The sequence below is a fragment of the Columba livia genome, chromosome 1, assembly GCF_036013475.1.
Source record: "Columba livia isolate bColLiv1 breed racing homer chromosome 1, bColLiv1.pat.W.v2, whole genome shotgun sequence".
NCBI classification, from domain to species: Eukaryota; Metazoa; Chordata; class Aves; order Columbiformes; family Columbidae; genus Columba; species Columba livia.
This window is the reverse complement of record NC_088602.1, coordinates 169,744,723-169,761,319: the sequence shown is the minus strand read 5'-3', so window position 1 is coordinate 169,761,319 and position 16,597 is coordinate 169,744,723. Positions and strand designations below refer to the sequence as shown.

General features: G+C 42.1%; 3 protein-coding genes across 3 annotated transcripts; 2 read left to right on the top strand and 1 right to left on the bottom strand.

The window, feature by feature from the left end:
- The first annotated feature begins 9,303 nt into the window (after positions 1–9,303).
- Positions 9,304–10,234, top strand: LOC102097065 (histone H1.10). Its single transcript, XM_005515080.3, has one exon. It carries the CDS (start codon positions 9,342–9,344, stop codon positions 10,005–10,007), a length of 666 nt encoding a protein of 221 aa, XP_005515137.2. The 5' UTR covers positions 9,304–9,341; the 3' UTR covers positions 10,008–10,234.
- Positions 10,235–11,039: 805 nt separating this feature from the next.
- Positions 11,040–11,889, bottom strand: LOC102094088 (histone H2B 1/2/3/4/6). Its single transcript, XM_021282795.2, has one exon. The coding sequence runs from the start codon at positions 11,840–11,842 to the stop codon at positions 11,462–11,464; it is 381 nt and encodes a 126-aa protein (XP_021138470.2). The 5' UTR covers positions 11,843–11,889; the 3' UTR covers positions 11,040–11,461.
- Positions 11,890–12,105: 216 nt separating this feature from the next.
- Positions 12,106–12,896, top strand: LOC102093897 (histone H2A.J). Its single transcript, XM_005515062.3, has one exon. It carries the CDS (start codon positions 12,174–12,176, stop codon positions 12,561–12,563), a length of 390 nt encoding a protein of 129 aa, XP_005515119.1. The 5' UTR covers positions 12,106–12,173; the 3' UTR covers positions 12,564–12,896.
- The last annotated feature ends 3,701 nt before the right edge of the window (positions 12,897–16,597 follow it).

Sequence of the window (16,597 nt, the reverse complement as noted above, 5' to 3'; positions counted from 1 at the left end):
TATGCTTGTGATGCAATCACAGTACATTGCTGTATCACTTTGTTAAGTTAAAATCCCATGTAATACCAAATATGCTCAATAATGAAATTTAATATTAAACATTAAACTCTCTTCATGCATAATATCTAAAATAGACTGGCTAGACAGAATTTAACTTTGACAGCATGGAGATGTGGTCAACTGGGACCTGTCTCTACATGTGTCTAAGACTCTAAACTGCACAAGATCTGACTTCTTTGGCAAACTCTGGGTTTCTAAATCTACCACGGTGGTCCAAGTTTTCTGCATCCCCATGCCCACACACCCCTTCTTCAGTTCAGCATTTAAGCCATGCTGTAAAGCTATGTTTCCTGAGAACAACCAGACTACATGAATTTGGTAAGAAATATTTTAAGCACAGAAAACTTATATGTTTAGACTGAGGCCCACGTCAATATTTGCATGTGTGGAGTTGCCATTTGGAAGGAATCTCTTGGCAGTATAATAGTTGCAGAAGTGCTTCATGTTACTTAAGTAAAACTTGCAAACCATGTCATCTAATGTTTAAATGTTACAGCTATTGGCTGGCCAGTCTGTTGATCATATCTATTTGATAGGTACAACAAGAGACGTGGGAGAACTGTGTTCATGAATTTAGTCTAATGACTGGTACTTTGGTAACTAATTTCATCTCTCCCCTCCCTCTTTTCCACTTGCTGAGACAGTCAGAGGTGGAGAGCCCCATTATCATATTTTTATTTAAAGGCTCCTCTCAGCCACAGATCCAAGCAGTTGGGCTGTAGCCCTGGTTTGGACTGTTTACACCCTGTATTTTGCTGCCAAGTCCAGAAACTACGTAGGGATTGATAAATCGAGAAAAGACCTCTGTTGTGGCCCAGCAGCCTGGGCTGACCTTTGAGGATGCAATTTGCAATGCACAGAGAGTGGCTGCTTACAGATCAGAAGATGATCCATTCAGTGGTAAATCTTCCAGAAGTCATCTCTCTTTTCCTGTGCTATGCCAGCTCTAGAAAAGGGCAAATGAATGTTGTCTGAGTCACTGCTGTGTCGCTCTGCAAACCAGCAGGAGCCAGATGCCATTTCCTCATGGCAAATGACACCACAGGACTAGTCTCCACAAGAGTGCATCACAGGAAGGGACACTGCACACTCACTTCTGAAGGAATGTTGCGCCTGGCAGGGACTGGCATGCAAGCACTTGCGTGGCCCTCTCACCACTCATACCTACTCATCACCAGGACATGTTTCAGGATTTCATTAAAAAAAATGGTGTTTATGCTAGAATTTAAAAAATACATTTTCTGAGGTGTTTCTTTTGCACAACAATGTACCAGCTGTTAGGACAGCTGTTTGTGGCCAGCCTAGCATGACTCCAGAGTCATGAGTCTCACTTTACCTTGGAAGGAGGTTTGCATGGGCTTCATTCCCACACAAACTGCATCCTTCTTAAGATGCATAGGTCTCTCCTCCCCCACCCTTATCAAAGCATTAGGAAACATCCACTCACGACTTCTGACTGCAGACTGGCAGTTCCCCCCATCTACTGCCCCTGTCTACCCCCTCAGCATGGCAGGGTGCTGGCAGGCTCACTGAACAAGTGGTGTAGCTGAATAGGTCTTTGAAGAAAGGCTGAAGGAATTCCTAGACCATGTTTTAGGTTTCAGAAGACATTAATGTGCCCAGTTCTTCATGTTGAGATATTTCAGGACATAGAAGATAAGGGACAGGGTCAATAACCTGTAACTGTGGACAGGGGTGCCCCTCTCTGCCCACATTGTTTTCCTTCCCAGCCTCCAGGATTCTCCAAGGAAGACCACTAAGGATCGAGTCCAGTCATACCTCTCCACCAGGCACTCTAGTTGGTTTCCCAAAACAGGGTGACCCATGATGCTCAGAGCTCTGTAGCACACCATACAAATCTGCTCTTGCATTCAGGTAAGGGACAGCAAACAGCAAACTCAGCAACTACAGCTGACACCTGACAGTTTCTCTTTAATGCTCTCTCTGCTTTCTAAACTGGCATTTGAAGCAGCATAGATGTCCTAATACATTGTCTATTGATTAAGCTAGAAAGATGTATCATGAAACCAATGTAAACTCTATACTTCCTGCTAGCTGAGACTGATCAGCTGTTCTCCTTGCCTGGGGTCCTGCAGAGCTGCACCGGGCAGTAAGTTTTGCTGTTCGACTCTGACAGCTCTATAGAGTTGAAAGTACTCAACAACAGCAGCTAAAGTACTGCCCTGTCCAAACAGTCTCTCTGGAGCATAGTTTTCTAATAAATGAATCTACTGTGGACATCTCTGTGAGGATGTATTGAGTTTTGTCTTGGGCTCTGTTTTTCTGGAAGAAGCCAAGTCTGGAAAGTGGTGACGTGCATTGTGTCAGTGTCTCCAGACACTGCTGCTGTGTTTTGTTACAGTAATTCTTGGCTGGAAAACCAAATACTTCAGTTGGAAACCCCTGCTGCTTACGGGGTTTTATTTATGCTTAGACTCCGGACACAGCAGCAGACTTTAAGGATCCAGCAGTTGAGAAAGTCACCACAACCTCTAGGTTCTGTCCAGGTCAGACCAGTAATTTCCCAGTCTATGCTGATGCAAGTAGCCATTCTACTTCATATGCAAAACTTTGCACTTTGCTTTGACAAAGTGCAAAATATTTCTTTTGGCCCATACCTCCGGTTTATTAAAGTCTCTTTTAATGCAATATCTTGCTTTTAGCACTGTCTGCCCTCCCTAATTTGGTATCATCCACACATACTAAGGATACAATCTCTCTTATCATTCAGGTCATTACTGAAAACACCACTTAATATCAAGTATTCATTCAGCCCTGAGACATTCTTTTCTTTATTGAGTGCCTGCAGTCACTAAGTTGTTAACTACAGCCCTTTGGCCCTGTTTTATAGACAAATTTTAAACATCAGCTTGCTGTTGCTACCCATATTCCCTCAGTTGCCAAATGAGAATATTGTGTGAGATGGTTCTAAAAACCTTGCTAAATGCCAAATGGATTGCATCCTGCACCCCTCCCCTATCTGCAGAGATTCCCTTTAACCTATAGTTCTGTGATAATTACCAGTATCTAGACATCAGCAGTTTTTGTTGCTTTACACCCATCATCAGCAGGCAACTGAACACATTTAATTTCTGATAGCTGTCCCATTTTGTGAATTCTTGGAGATCCCACTATCTTCCCAAGTAACATTCTCCAATGTGTCACTCTATTCCATATCAGAAATCATTTCCTTACTGCTAACTTGCTGCAGCAAATAAATTCGGTTCTTTTTTTTTCTTACAATGTACACTGAGGAAAAATTAATTCGTTCCTCTTTATGCTTTAGATGAGAAGAAACGTCAGGTTTTCAGCCTTCTATTTGAGTCAGAGAACTCCAACACTATGTGCGTTCCCATTAGGGAATAGTTATTTGACCTCTCTGATAATTGCTGTTGTTCTTTTCTATGTAGTCTCTTACTGCTTACATCTCAGTACCTTAAGTTCAGTACTTAAAAGCTAGGCCTAAAACTCCAAGTAAGACTATACCATCCCTGACTACAGAGGAAGATCTTAATCTGTGTTGTAGATGTTGTCTTTGTGTTCCTTTCCTAATACCTGGTAACATACTGTCGTTGATTCACTGTTAACTTGTAAGTGTAACCTGAAGTTCCAGATCTAGTCAAGGGCTAGTCAACTACTATTGTCCAATATTTTAAAACTGGACATATTTATTTCTAGGTGATTAATCTTATACATTTTGAACACAGTGTCTCCAGTTTATCAGGCATCTTTCAATATATAAACTGTTCTCCATAATTCCAGAATTTATTTGCACTTCTATTTATGCCCTGTAGACTATACTTAAAAATTAATTAGTCTACATAAAAAAGTAGAACACAAGCCTGCTCATAACTGGGATTGCTATGCGTAGTAATACTACTATTACTAACAATAATTCTCACTCCCAGGGGTGGGTGGAGAGAAGTTAAATTTGTTTACAAGAGGACATGTGATCCAAAGTATTTCAGGAGCTGGAAGGAATATTTTATTGCTTTAGGCTGTCATTTTTTGGACAGACAGGGAGATTTTGAGGATGATTCATTAAAATGCACAACTGTTCTTTTTTGCTGGTAACCAAATATTTAGCAGTTATGGAAGGCAGGACAGTCACCTCTCCCCACTTTTTGATCACCCCAGAATGTAGGGAATTTTTTTAAGTGGCAGTTTTCCTGAGACTATGACTAGTCTTAACAAGTCCTGCAGTCATGGACATACATGATCACTGAGCCAAATCAGACTAGCTCAGACTGGTCTCAACATGCCTTGAAACTAAGGCCTGTGTGAGAAGTAACAATGTTTTTTGAAGCTATTTTTGTGTAACTACTAAAATTTTAAAAGTGGCAGGAATGCCCCTCAAGGATAATCTGTACATGGGTTTCACAAATCAATCTGGAGAGAGACTATTTTCAAAATAGTACTGACAGAAATTATTGTTTCTCCCCAATCAGTACTGGTGAAATCCACCCAGGGTGCTGTGTCCAGTTCTGGGCTCCTGAGCGCAACAGAGATATGGACATAACTGGAGTGAGACCAGCAAAGATCCACGAAGATGACCAAGGCACTGGAGCATCTTCTATATGAGGAGGGGCTGGGAGAGCTGGAACTGTTGAACTGTTCATTTGGGAGAAAGCTCAGAAGAGTCTTGTCCATGTGTGTTCAGATACTTGTTGGGAAAGAATAAAGGAGACAGAATCAGAGTCTTCACAATACTGACCAGGACAGGAGGCAATGGGCATGAACCAAAACAGGAAGATTTGTTTTTTGGGGGTTTTTTGGTTGTTTTTTTTTGGTTTGTTTTTGTTTGTTTGTTTGTTTTTTGTTTGTTTTTTTGTTTTTTAACTAGCTGCCCAGAAAGGCTGTAGTGTCTCCCTGCTCTATTTGACCCTTCTATGAGCATGGGGTAGGATTTATTGCATTAGGTTAGAAGGCAATATATGTTTTTTAAGGGAATGTGATTGCCCTCACACTGAAATATCTGTCAGTATAATTTTGTTAGGTTAGTTGAAGTACAGGCTGCTTGAAAAAGGTGAAGCAAATTTTAAATCACTACAGTTTTGAAACCGGATCCATCTTTTTGAAACACCCTGTGTATATCTAAAAGGATACAGGCTTCTTTACTACTGACAGCCCTTTGACATCTTGACTCTCCCCTATTATATAAACTTTTGAATTGCTGAATAAGTATTGTCAATATTGTTGCAGCACGCCAGAGACTTGACTAATGTTTTTTTTATCTTCGTGTGGTGCTTTTATTATTAATATTGAGAATGACTACCTAAATGACTAAAAAATCATTCTTTCTAAGAAGATGGCATACTTCAATTAGAAGTTCATAATTTGTCTATGTCTTCACCATACTAACAATAGTAATTGTAATTAAATCAGTGTAGGCTTTCAGCTAAATTGGGTTAATCAGCTTACCAGGATTGTTCTCCTCCTGCAATCTGAATGTCTAATCTTCTATACGTCTAATCTGTTTCTACTCCATGTGGAACTTCTGTCTTGATTAAAAAAAAAAAAAAAAAAAGTCTGCTATACACTTTTAGAAATAACTTCTGTTATATGTGAATTATTTTTTTTAAAGATCCTTGCATTGCAAAATGTGCTGGCATTTTGTAGGATCTTCTGTAGTCGGCACTAGCACTTATACTGCTAGGCAAGGAAGGAAGCCAAGGTGTGTTTTGTGATGACGCCCAGAAATAAGGTTCTGTTTTGGAGAAGTAACGGTATGCTTTTCAAGGAGGTATAAGAAATTGGCTTGAGGTTGTGAGGGTGAAATAAACAGAGCCTGTATTTAGACAGGGTGCTTTGAAAGGAAAAGCAGCATAGCTTTCAGTCTTTGCTGTTTGATTGAAATTTAGTATAGAAGGAGTCACATTTAAATATTTGTCTATTCATATGGAAACTGCAAAAAAATTTTATTACAAGCTCACTCTCAAAACGTTTTTGTCAGGTAATGTTGCCTGTCAATAAAAAATATGAAAAACTGTTCCACACTCTACCACTGATTTGATAAGTTATGCGGTGCGATGCTTGCTTTGCTTTGTCTTTTTCTCTTACCTGTAAAACACACAAGGCAGTATCAATGTTATTTCTACAGTAAATTGTGATTGGCCTCTCTAAAAACTTAGAATTTTTATGTTGGTCCGGTGTTGCTTATAACAGTTGTTTTCAGCCATACAAACCTGATTTTTTTTCAGAGCAGTTGACAAGTTTATTTTATCCAATTAAGAAGAAAATGTCGTTGCTGGGACCAGGTGGGATATAACTCAAGAAAAGCCTTCACTTTTCACACCTCTTCATATATTTCTCACAGCTCTCTCTTTCTTTTAAAAAATATCAGGTTTTTTTGGAAGTGGCTGATAAGACCAGGAAAAATATGACCTCTCAGAAGCAGACTGGGAATAATGGTTTGTGCAGAATAAGGCCAGTTTGACGGTTGAGGAATAGGTACAATAAAGGTTGCTGATACATAATGCCAGAGTGTCTCAGACTACTAGAGGAAAAGTAAAGAACTTAGAAGTGCAACTCAAAATAGTTGGCACTTGGAAGAAGGAACTGTTTAAAAGACATGCAGATATACATGGAAGCAACCAGGTCTAAAACTGGAAGTAGTAAATGCTGCTTCTTGAAATCCTCACGTCATGACGTTCTTCATCTGCTTTCTTTAAAAAAATGGAGATCATCTCATGCCTTTAAAACTTGTCACAGGGTAGGGACAGCAATCCCTATATGCTGTGGATGAAGTTCAAGTTACTGCTGCTACTTAGGGAGAAAGATCTGAGAGCTCTTCTCCCATCTTTCTAGCTCCTGTCTTTATCTGTAATGTGCAGCCTGTTAATGGGGGAGGGGAAAGAAATCTCTCCTCTCCTGATGGACAGAGATCAGGGTTACAAAGAGCAAGCTTGAAAGGAGACTTGCCCAAATACATGGATGTAACGGATGGAGCTAGTGAAGAGCACCCACTCCTGGGCCTACAACTGCATTCTTGCACCAGTGATTACTGTCCACTCCCAGTTACCCTTGGCATCCTGACCAGTTTCAGGTGTAATAAACTAGATTTGTAGAGATATATCACCAAGTCATCACAGCTACAGAGGTTAAGGCACATTAAGCTTCTTTCAGTCCTTATTTCAAGGAGAATGTGTATTAGATTAAGCAGACCTGGATAGATGAAAACCCTTTCCAGCTCTGCCTTTGTATCACTTACAGTCTCATTCTGCTTTATGTCCAGTTCCATCCACTTAACCTGGAAAATAAGTATAACACCTTCATCTCACCACAAGCAACTCCCTTTTTACCTCTCAGGAAAATATTCCTGCTGTTCATTTGAGTTACCAGTCTGAGCTTTCAAACTCTATGGCTACTGTGCATTTGGTCGTCTTGCTTATGTGGACAAGATGTCATGTTCACAAGAGAAGCGCGACAAATTTCACAGCCCACTTCACTACACCTTACAGCCTGATTTTTTACTCTAGAGTACTGAAAAGCCCCATTTTTCCCTTTCTATGCTTTTCCCTTCCTGTCCTCTCCTCCAAAGTATTTATCAGCTGGCCTACATGCAGAAATAACACAATAAAAATAGAACTCGAAGAGAATATTAAAAAGTGACATTTCATTTTATTCATTTTTGTTACACTAATGTATCTCAATGATCCTTGTCTTTTTACAATCTATCTCGTTTCAACTAAAAGTATTCACTTTTAAATATAATTTAATGGTGTCTTCCACATTTGAAGTATAAAAATCAATGCCAGGGCTTTCTGCACTATACTACTTTTCCTTTAGAATGTCAAATTCATCTGTGCTATAAGAGATGTTCCTTTGCTGAAATAGCCAATTGATTTTTTTCATGGCAAGCTTTTACAAAGTACAACGGGGTAAAAAATCGTATTTGTTCTTTTCAAACAAGAAAAAAAATCCAAGCTGTTTTTTTTTTAGTTGTTTGGGTTTTTTTTTATTACAAGCCAATCAAGGCTTTTGTCTTCTGATTTAATAAAAAAAATCCCAAACAATTCATAGCAGTCCTTAAAAATGTAATTAATATCTGTTGTCACATTATGAGACTTAACAAATAAGTGGGATCATAACAAATAAAGCTGCTTCTGATTTATGAGCATAGTCTGAAGATTATTTCAATATTCTGAGGATTTGGATAAAAACCTAAATTGGTGGTTTCATTGTCCTTTAAATAAGAAAATGGCAGGTTTTACAAAAACCTATTAAAAAGAAAAAAAAATCTATGTCCAAATATTTTAGGCAATATTGAGACTGAAGTATTCTGATCACACAAGACAAATTTCCACATTATTTCATTTATTTGATGAGAACAGAGGCTTCAGCTTGTTCCATTAATGTTTAAGCACTATGTGATGCATTCTAGTGTACCTGTTTGATGCTTTTCCCCTAAAAGTCTGCTTCTGACATCTGTAAGTCTTAAGGAATAATAGTATACATTACTGTAACTGATAAAGAGTTAAACTAACACCTTATCCGGAATTTAGATGCGTTAATTAGGCACTGACAGATAAATTTTGTAAACAGAAACTATTAAAAAAAAAATAAATAAAATCTTGCTATTCACTTACAGAACAGCACAAAAATGCAGAGCCCTGTCAAGTTCCAGACACTTTTCAAGAGTGTATATATTCCTCTGAAGGTCTCTTATTTTCCCAAAACACCAAATTCTGTGGAAATACTGTATCCTTAATAGTTAAAGATATGGTTAAGGTAGTTGAATCTTTATCCATATTCAAAGCTCAGCCATGAAATTGTGTTACTTCCTTCTCTTTGAAATCAATTTAAGACAAAAATACCGAAGCTGCCCCCTCGTTTTCTACCCTAAAATGGAGAAAAGTCCCTAAAGAATAAGCCTGCATTACGGGAAAGACTTTTTATCTACGGGTTTTGTTTTAATTTAGAAGGAAAAACAAAAGTTTGCCGTTCCCGGGGTGTCTCTGGCATCACAGCGCGGGGTTAAACACATATTTTCTCTCCCATCTGCAGTCCCAACAGCAAGAAACTCCCCCGAATGAAAGTCTACCCTCTTCTCTTCACTTTCCGAAGAAACTGGGGTAATTTCGTGGCACGATTTTTACAAAAAATATGAATTTATAACTCCAAAGAAACACAGACTCGGAGGACGAAAAGCTCTTCCTGGCTAACAGTTAGGCGGGCTCTGCAAAGCACCAATCACAGATCACCGCTTCGCTATAAATTCAGGCATCGGGGTTACTGTAGCCCAATTACTTTCTTTTGATTAGGAAGAAGTCTCTGCAGCGATGTCGGAGACCGCTCCCGCCGCCGCTCCCGCTGTCGCGGCCCCCGCCGCTAAAGCCGCCGCCAAGAAGCCGAAGAAAGCGGCGAGCGGCTCCAAAGCCCGCAAGCCCGCGGGCCCCAGCGTCACCGAGCTGATCACCAAGGCCGTGTCCGCCTCCAAGGAGCGCAAGGGGCTCTCGCTCGCCGCGCTCAAGAAGGCGCTGGCCGCCGGCGGCTACGATGTGGAGAAGAACAACAGCCGCATCAAGCTGGGGCTCAAGAGCCTTGTCAGCAAGGGCACTCTGGTGCAGACCAAGGGCACCGGCGCCTCTGGCTCCTTCCGGCTCAGCAAGAAGCCCGGAGAAGTGAAGGAAAAAGCCCCCAAGAAGCGGGCAGCCGCGGCCAAGGCCAAGAAGCCAGCGGCAAAGAAGCCTGCCAGCGCAGCCAAGAAGCCCAAGAAGGCAGCGGCAGTGAAGAAGAGCCCCAAGAAAGCCAAGAAGCCGGCGGCTGCGGCAGCCAAGAAAGCAGCTAAGAGCCCCAAGAAGGCGACTAAGGCTGCCAAGCCCAAAAAGGCGGCGGCAGCAGCGAAAAGCCCGGCCAAGGCAAAGGCAGTGAAGCCTAAAGCAGCCAAGCCCAAGGCAGCCAAGCCCAAAGCAGCCAAGGCGAAGAAGGCGGCGGCCAAGAAGTGAAGTGTTAAAGTGGAAATACTTAAACCCAACGGCTCTTTTAAGAGCCACCCACTATTGTCCGAGAAAGGGCTGGTAACACTCAGTTTCTGAGCTCCGTGCCTGCAGCAGGGCTAACAACACGCCAATATCCGTGTCGGGTGTTCGACTGTGGAGTGGATGGGACGCCAAACTTTTGGCCGTGGTTTCGCTAGGACTTGGGAAAATAAAGTTTACATTCCCTGTGAAAACGCTTTCTAAACGCTGACTTTTTTTTTAGGATCGCAAGAGGGTGTATCTGTTAAAGGGGCTGCTGAGGGCGGGGATCGCTCGGGGGTGTGGAGGTTTCTTTTGGTGCTCTTAACTATCGCGATTCCTAACAGCCTGGGTGGGGCTGCCACACTTCTTAGTGACTGTAGCCGGGAACTGCCAGCACCGCTCCTCCGCTTCCTTGGCAATGACCTTTCCTTTTGCAAGTGCTGTCGTGGGGCAGGTCTTAATTTCTGCGTGACTTCACCGACGTGCTTTTTGAGCAGATTGCCGGCGCGGGAGGCGGGTAAGAGCAACCAGCGGTCCTCTTCCGCACCCTACCGGCCTGGTGGCGGTGCAGCCCGAGCAGCAGGAGCTCTCCGGTCAGCTGTCCTGAGCCGCCGCGGGCAGGTCGCCTTGTCCCCTGTGGCCTCTGCGCCCGGTAGGAGCGGCCAGAGCGGCGCGCAGCCCCGAACAGCACCGTGGGCTCCGCGAGCTCTGCCTGCAGCAGGTTGCGATTGGCTGATGGTAGGAACCGCAGCCGCCTATTGGCCGATTAGAAAATTTCGAAAAGCCCGCGCTGCTGCCGCGCCACGGAGCGATGCCCGCGCCGGCTCCGCGTTGGCTGGTGATCCCGCGTCCGCGCGTCCCCGGACAGCGCGTCCTCCCGGATCATCCGCCCGATCTTACGTGTTCTCGCTTCTCCTGGGCTTCTTGTCCTTGTCTTCTGGTCGACAAGGCGGATTCTTGTCTTCTCGCACAGGAAAGAACTTTTTAAAGCTCAGACTACATCGGGACAACAATACATAAAAGGCGAACAAGTTTTTTATTTGTTTTCCCCTCATCCTCATGTTTTTGGGCTTAAGGTACTTGTTAGAAGCTATGGTAATTTATTGATACTAGAACTTGTATAAAGTGTCACGCTTCATGTCTCTGTTGGACAAAGCTTAACAATACTGCTCACATTTGTTATTTTAACGTTAACTCGTATAAAGCAAGAGTTAACACTTATTTCCCTGAAGTTACATAACGTTCATGAAGGATTTTAGCTACAAACAGTAATTGAGAAATTGTAAATAACGTAACAGATTTACTTCAAACACTATTTTACAAGTACAATTGCGTACCTAAAAAATTAATTAATACACTACCGTGTTAAAGCTCTTTCAAGGAGAATGTGGGTGGCTCTTAAAAGAGCCTTTGGGTTAAAACTGACGATCCGGGACGCTCTACTTGGAGCTGGTGTACTTGGTGACAGCCTTGGTGCCCTCGGACACGGCGTGCTTGGCCAGCTCGCCGGGCAGCAGCAGCCGCACGGCCGTCTGGATCTCCCGCGACGTGATGGTGGAGCGCTTGTTGTAGTGCGCCAGGCGCGAGGCCTCGCCGGCGATGCGCTCGAAGATGTCGTTGACGAACGAGTTCATGATGCCCATGGCCTTGGACGAGATGCCCGTGTCGGGGTGCACCTGCTTCAGCACCTTGTACACGTAGATGGAGTAGCTCTCCTTGCGGCTCTTCTTGCGCTTCTTGTCGCCCTTCTTCTGTGTCTTGGTGACAGCCTTCTTGGAGCCCTTCTTGGGCGCGGGAGCGGACTTGGCTGGTTCAGGCATTTTAACAACTCTTCCTCAGTTGCTCGAAACAAAAAGAAACAGCTAAAATGGCTGCAGCTCCCTCTATTTATAGAGCTGTTATGCAAATACTAAACCTCTAACTCGTGCAATTCGATTGGACTTTCCTTCAAGGGGGGTGTATCCTTATCTCTGATTGGTCAAAAGACGATCCGTCTTCTCATTGGTCGTACAAGCAACGACTGTTTCCAGCCAATCACCAATCGCTAATCCCGCCCAGGGAAGGCATAAAACGGGAAGAGCCGTTGCGTCAGTATGATTTTCTCGGCCTTGTTCTGTACGGTGTGGTTGTAGTTTTTTAAGCTACTGAAGCATGTCGGGCCGCGGGAAGCAGGGAGGTAAAGTCCGAGCCAAGGCCAAGTCGCGCTCGTCGCGGGCCGGGCTGCAGTTCCCCGTGGGCCGTGTCCACCGGCTGCTGCGCAAGGGCAACTACGCGGAGCGGGTTGGGGCTGGAGCACCTGTCTACATGGCGGCCGTGCTGGAGTACCTGACGGCCGAGATCCTGGAGCTGGCGGGCAACGCGGCCCGCGACAACAAGAAGACGCGCATCATCCCCCGCCACCTGCAGCTGGCCATCCGCAACGACGAGGAGCTCAACAAGCTGCTGGGCAAGGTGACCATCGCGCAGGGCGGCGTGCTGCCCAACATCCAGGCCGTGCTGCTGCCCAAGAAGACTGAGAGTCATAAGGCAAAAAGCAAATAAACTTACTGAGTAAAGCTGTTCAGGTTTTTCACAATGTAACAAAACCCAAAGGCTCTTTTCAGAGCCACCCACACAGTCTGAAAAGAGTTGTGTTGCTTTTTTTTGCAAAAGTGTTTCGGTGTGGAATGCTGCTTGCATGCAGCTCTGTTGGGTAGCTGAAACCATGTTCTGTGGCGATGTCCTAAATCTTTTGGTTTCTATTTTAGTGGAGTGATACATTTTCTTTCTAACTCATTCTTCTTAACGAAAGAACACTTCTTTTTCTTTGTAACAATTCATTGATTTTGGTTTTTTATTGTAACAAGGTCAGTAAACTACTTGTTTTCAATCTTGGATTTACTCAACTTTTGTGACTTCACAGGCTACTCATGGTGTGAAATACGCCTTGGGTAGCTAGAAGACTGGGGAGGAGTGGGGAAAGGAGTGGGCTTTGTATTATGAAAATAAATTGGAAACCAACCCAAACCCACATAACTACATCTAAGAATGAAGAAAGGTTTCCATTGTAGGCCTTTGTTCTTTGAAAGATGTACAGCTTCCCTGTGACTTAACTTTATTTGGAAATATAATTAGAAATGCTTTAGGGGAAATGGCTCATCTTGATCTAGATCTTTAACTAGTCAGACCTGCAACAGCAGCGTATTTCCATTCAGAACAAACTCCTTGCAGTAGTGGTATGTTCCCATTTTAAGTGGGTTTTTCAAATTGTTAAATTCCCTCATTGCATAGTTATTCCTCTTGTTACATCAGTTAACAGACAGCAACGCTGTCTGAATTAATTTTCTACATTGATGGCACAAATATCACCCTAGCGTACAATGTTAAAACTCTTTAGAGTAAGTATTGCAAATTAGCAGAAAGGCTGTTTTACTGATTTCTATTTCTAGGATATTCCCAGTTCTACCTGATAATCTAGAGCTCACTGCATTGAGGTCATAGCTCCCACTGTTGCAGCACCTCTGTCCTCCCCATTTGCTGGGGAAAAGGAAGGATGCTCTAGGCCTGGAGGAAGAGAAGTACCACCTGTAGTAATATACTACTACACTTTGCACCTCTTCTTCCTGCACAAACTCTAAGCTGTGGCACAGGCACTTTTTGGATAGGACTGTTTTATGGCCGAAGTGGGATATCAGGGATCATTTGTAGAGACAAACATAAAGGAAGAGAGTTGTCTGGAGCACCTGGTTATTCTGATATAGTGACAGTATCTGTTTCTAAGGGACTGATTTTCTACTGGCTACATTTAGACCTGTGATGTTTTCATTATGCTGTTTTATTGATCCTCATTACCTGCAGCTACATATCTCCTGACACTTAACACTTCTTTAAGAACTCTGATGGTATAAGAGCTGTGTTTTGACACATTTACCAGAACAGATGCCTATGTATGTGTGCATCAGAAGATCACAACACAGAACCATATGAGTTGGAGGGGACTGGTAAAGATCATCTAGTTGCAATCCCCCTGCCATGGACAGGGACACCTTCCACTAAACCAGGTTGCTCAAAGGCCCACCCACCCTGACTTTGAACGCTTCCAGGGGTGGGGCATTCAAAACTTCTCTGGAGAACATGCTGCTTTTTATGCAGCCCATGATAGGATGGGCTTTCTGGGCCACAAGCATGTATATATAGATCAAAGTACCGTAATTCCAAAGAAAGCCCATAGAAGTGGAGGTATTGGTGTCTAGGAGTGGGGGCATCTGTGTCCAGCAGAGCGATTTCTCTGTGAACCAACTCCTTTATGTGGAAATTGGAGTTGGTACCACAAGAGAGAGACCTGCCCTTCTTTAAATGCGGAGGTAAGTCCAGCATGGCTCTTCAAATTCTTCTTGTAATATGAACAGAAATTCATTGCTTTCTTCAACATTTCATTCCAAACACCTCTTATTTCACTCACTGCTATACTCACCTCAATAACTGGAGATTCACCTCCTGTGATATTTAAGTCCACTTCTAGTATTCCTTATTTTTGCTCTTAGTCACTAGTGATTATACCAGTTGTGAAACTTGTGCTGCCATCACATTGATGAGCCCTCAAATATAAATGTCTTTTAAGTCATATGGATTATATGATAATAATGCTGGCAAATCTACCGGTATTAAAGACTAGTAACTTTCCACTGGATGAAGCAAAGCAAATCTTTCTGTCATTTACATATACAACAAACACTAGTAAAGAGGAAATCCACACCATATGGAGCCTTGGCTTTATCACTGCATTCTAATACACCTTTGCAATCTAAAGAACTTGTGATGCAAAAAACCCCAGAACTCCAACCAAGCTCCTGCAAATGTTATGTTTAGGGATAACTCAATAATGTGAGTCTACATATAAAAAGTCATAGAATTGCATAGATAAAAGCAGATTAAAGGCTTTTCTATGCCTTTTGACCTTTATTTTGTTGTCAGTGTAAAAAATAATGTACTATATTAAAAAGAACTTACACTATTTTAGTTTGTATTGTTATTATTTTTACAGTTGTAGCTGATAAAGATATGTATTTAAATTGCAATATAATCTCTCAAAAAATTAAAAACAACTTTCCAGTTGGATGTAATACACTGATATGAGTATTTTGTTACTAATTGTGTCTTGTGTAGTCATGGTGAGATGTTGCCTTACTGCAACAAACAAATGCAATTTCCTCATTACAGTTTAATGAGGAAATAGAGAGTCAGTCCTAATTAAAGCACACTTGAAAAGCTACAGGGACTTTTTGATGGAGCAGAGTTTAGAAAAGGTTTTCTTTCTCATTTTACTCCTGGTGCTGTGTGTCCATACTCATGAGCAAAATGTGGTTTCTAGAACCTGGGGACTGGATCCTAAATTTTGATCCAATTAATAATCATTGTCTCCAATCCACAGTAAAAGCAACTTCATTAGGGATTATACTCACCAGCAAAATTTTCTTTTCACTTTAATTATTTCTTCTAAGAACACTTTCTGGTCCATGAGACAACTGACTACGTCACTAAGAGAAACACTTTAGGTTTCCTTTAGTATTCAGAAGATTGTTTATAGCTGCCTCAGGAAACATATCTAGAAATAGATCTTTAGGTATAAAATACAAAGTAGACTTTGTGGAGCCAAATGGTAATGTTAGGCACCAGCCTGAGATGTCCTCTAGTTAGTCTATAAACAGTTTTAGTCCATTCTGTTCAGTCAAAAAGTGAAGATAATCTAAATTAAAGCTGGTTTTACCTGCTCATGTCATATATACTTGAGTGGCAATCCTTTCACTTTAATGTGTTTAAAATAACACTTCAAATGCAAGTGGAATTCACAGGGATAATTATAGTAATACAAAAGATGTGTACTTTTTTTAGACAACTACGACTTAAAACACAAATATCTCAATCGTGTCTTTGCCTGAATTTAGGCAATATATTCTGCCAAGAAATATTCTAGAGGTGTTTCCTAAATTCTGTGGTTTATGTTCAGACATGAAATTACATCAACAACTGTACAGATATAAAAGGATATAATTTATTTTTAAAAGGTAGAAATGTCTGAAGTACATAAAATACAAATAATATTGGCAAGTATCACAGCCATGTCACTTCTGAGTGTGTAAGTAATGTTTTAAAAGCTTAACACAATTAACTTAAAAATATAGCCTCATAACTCTTTCAGTATTTATTCATTCACTTTACAAATACAGTCCAACATACTGTCAGCAGAATTTATAGGAGGTTTGTTAGCAAATACTGCAATACGCAGCAAAATTTCTGGATCGCTTATTTAAACAAACAAAAAAAGTTACTGTTCATTTTTGCGACATCATACAGACATTTGTCTGTAATGTGGTTAATATTTTCTCTCGTTTGTTGCATCCAGGTGCACATCATTGAACAATTCCATGTTTCAGAGAACGGCTGGTCCTGGGAGCGAACTCGGCTCCGTGAGGCCAGCGCTGCCCGTGGGAAAGCGCTCGGGGCTAGGGGTGGCTGAAAAGAAGGGTGGACGATCCTTCCTGCGCTCCCAAGCAGCTGCTCCAAGTGGCCTTCCCCGGAGACTCAGATTTATGTAT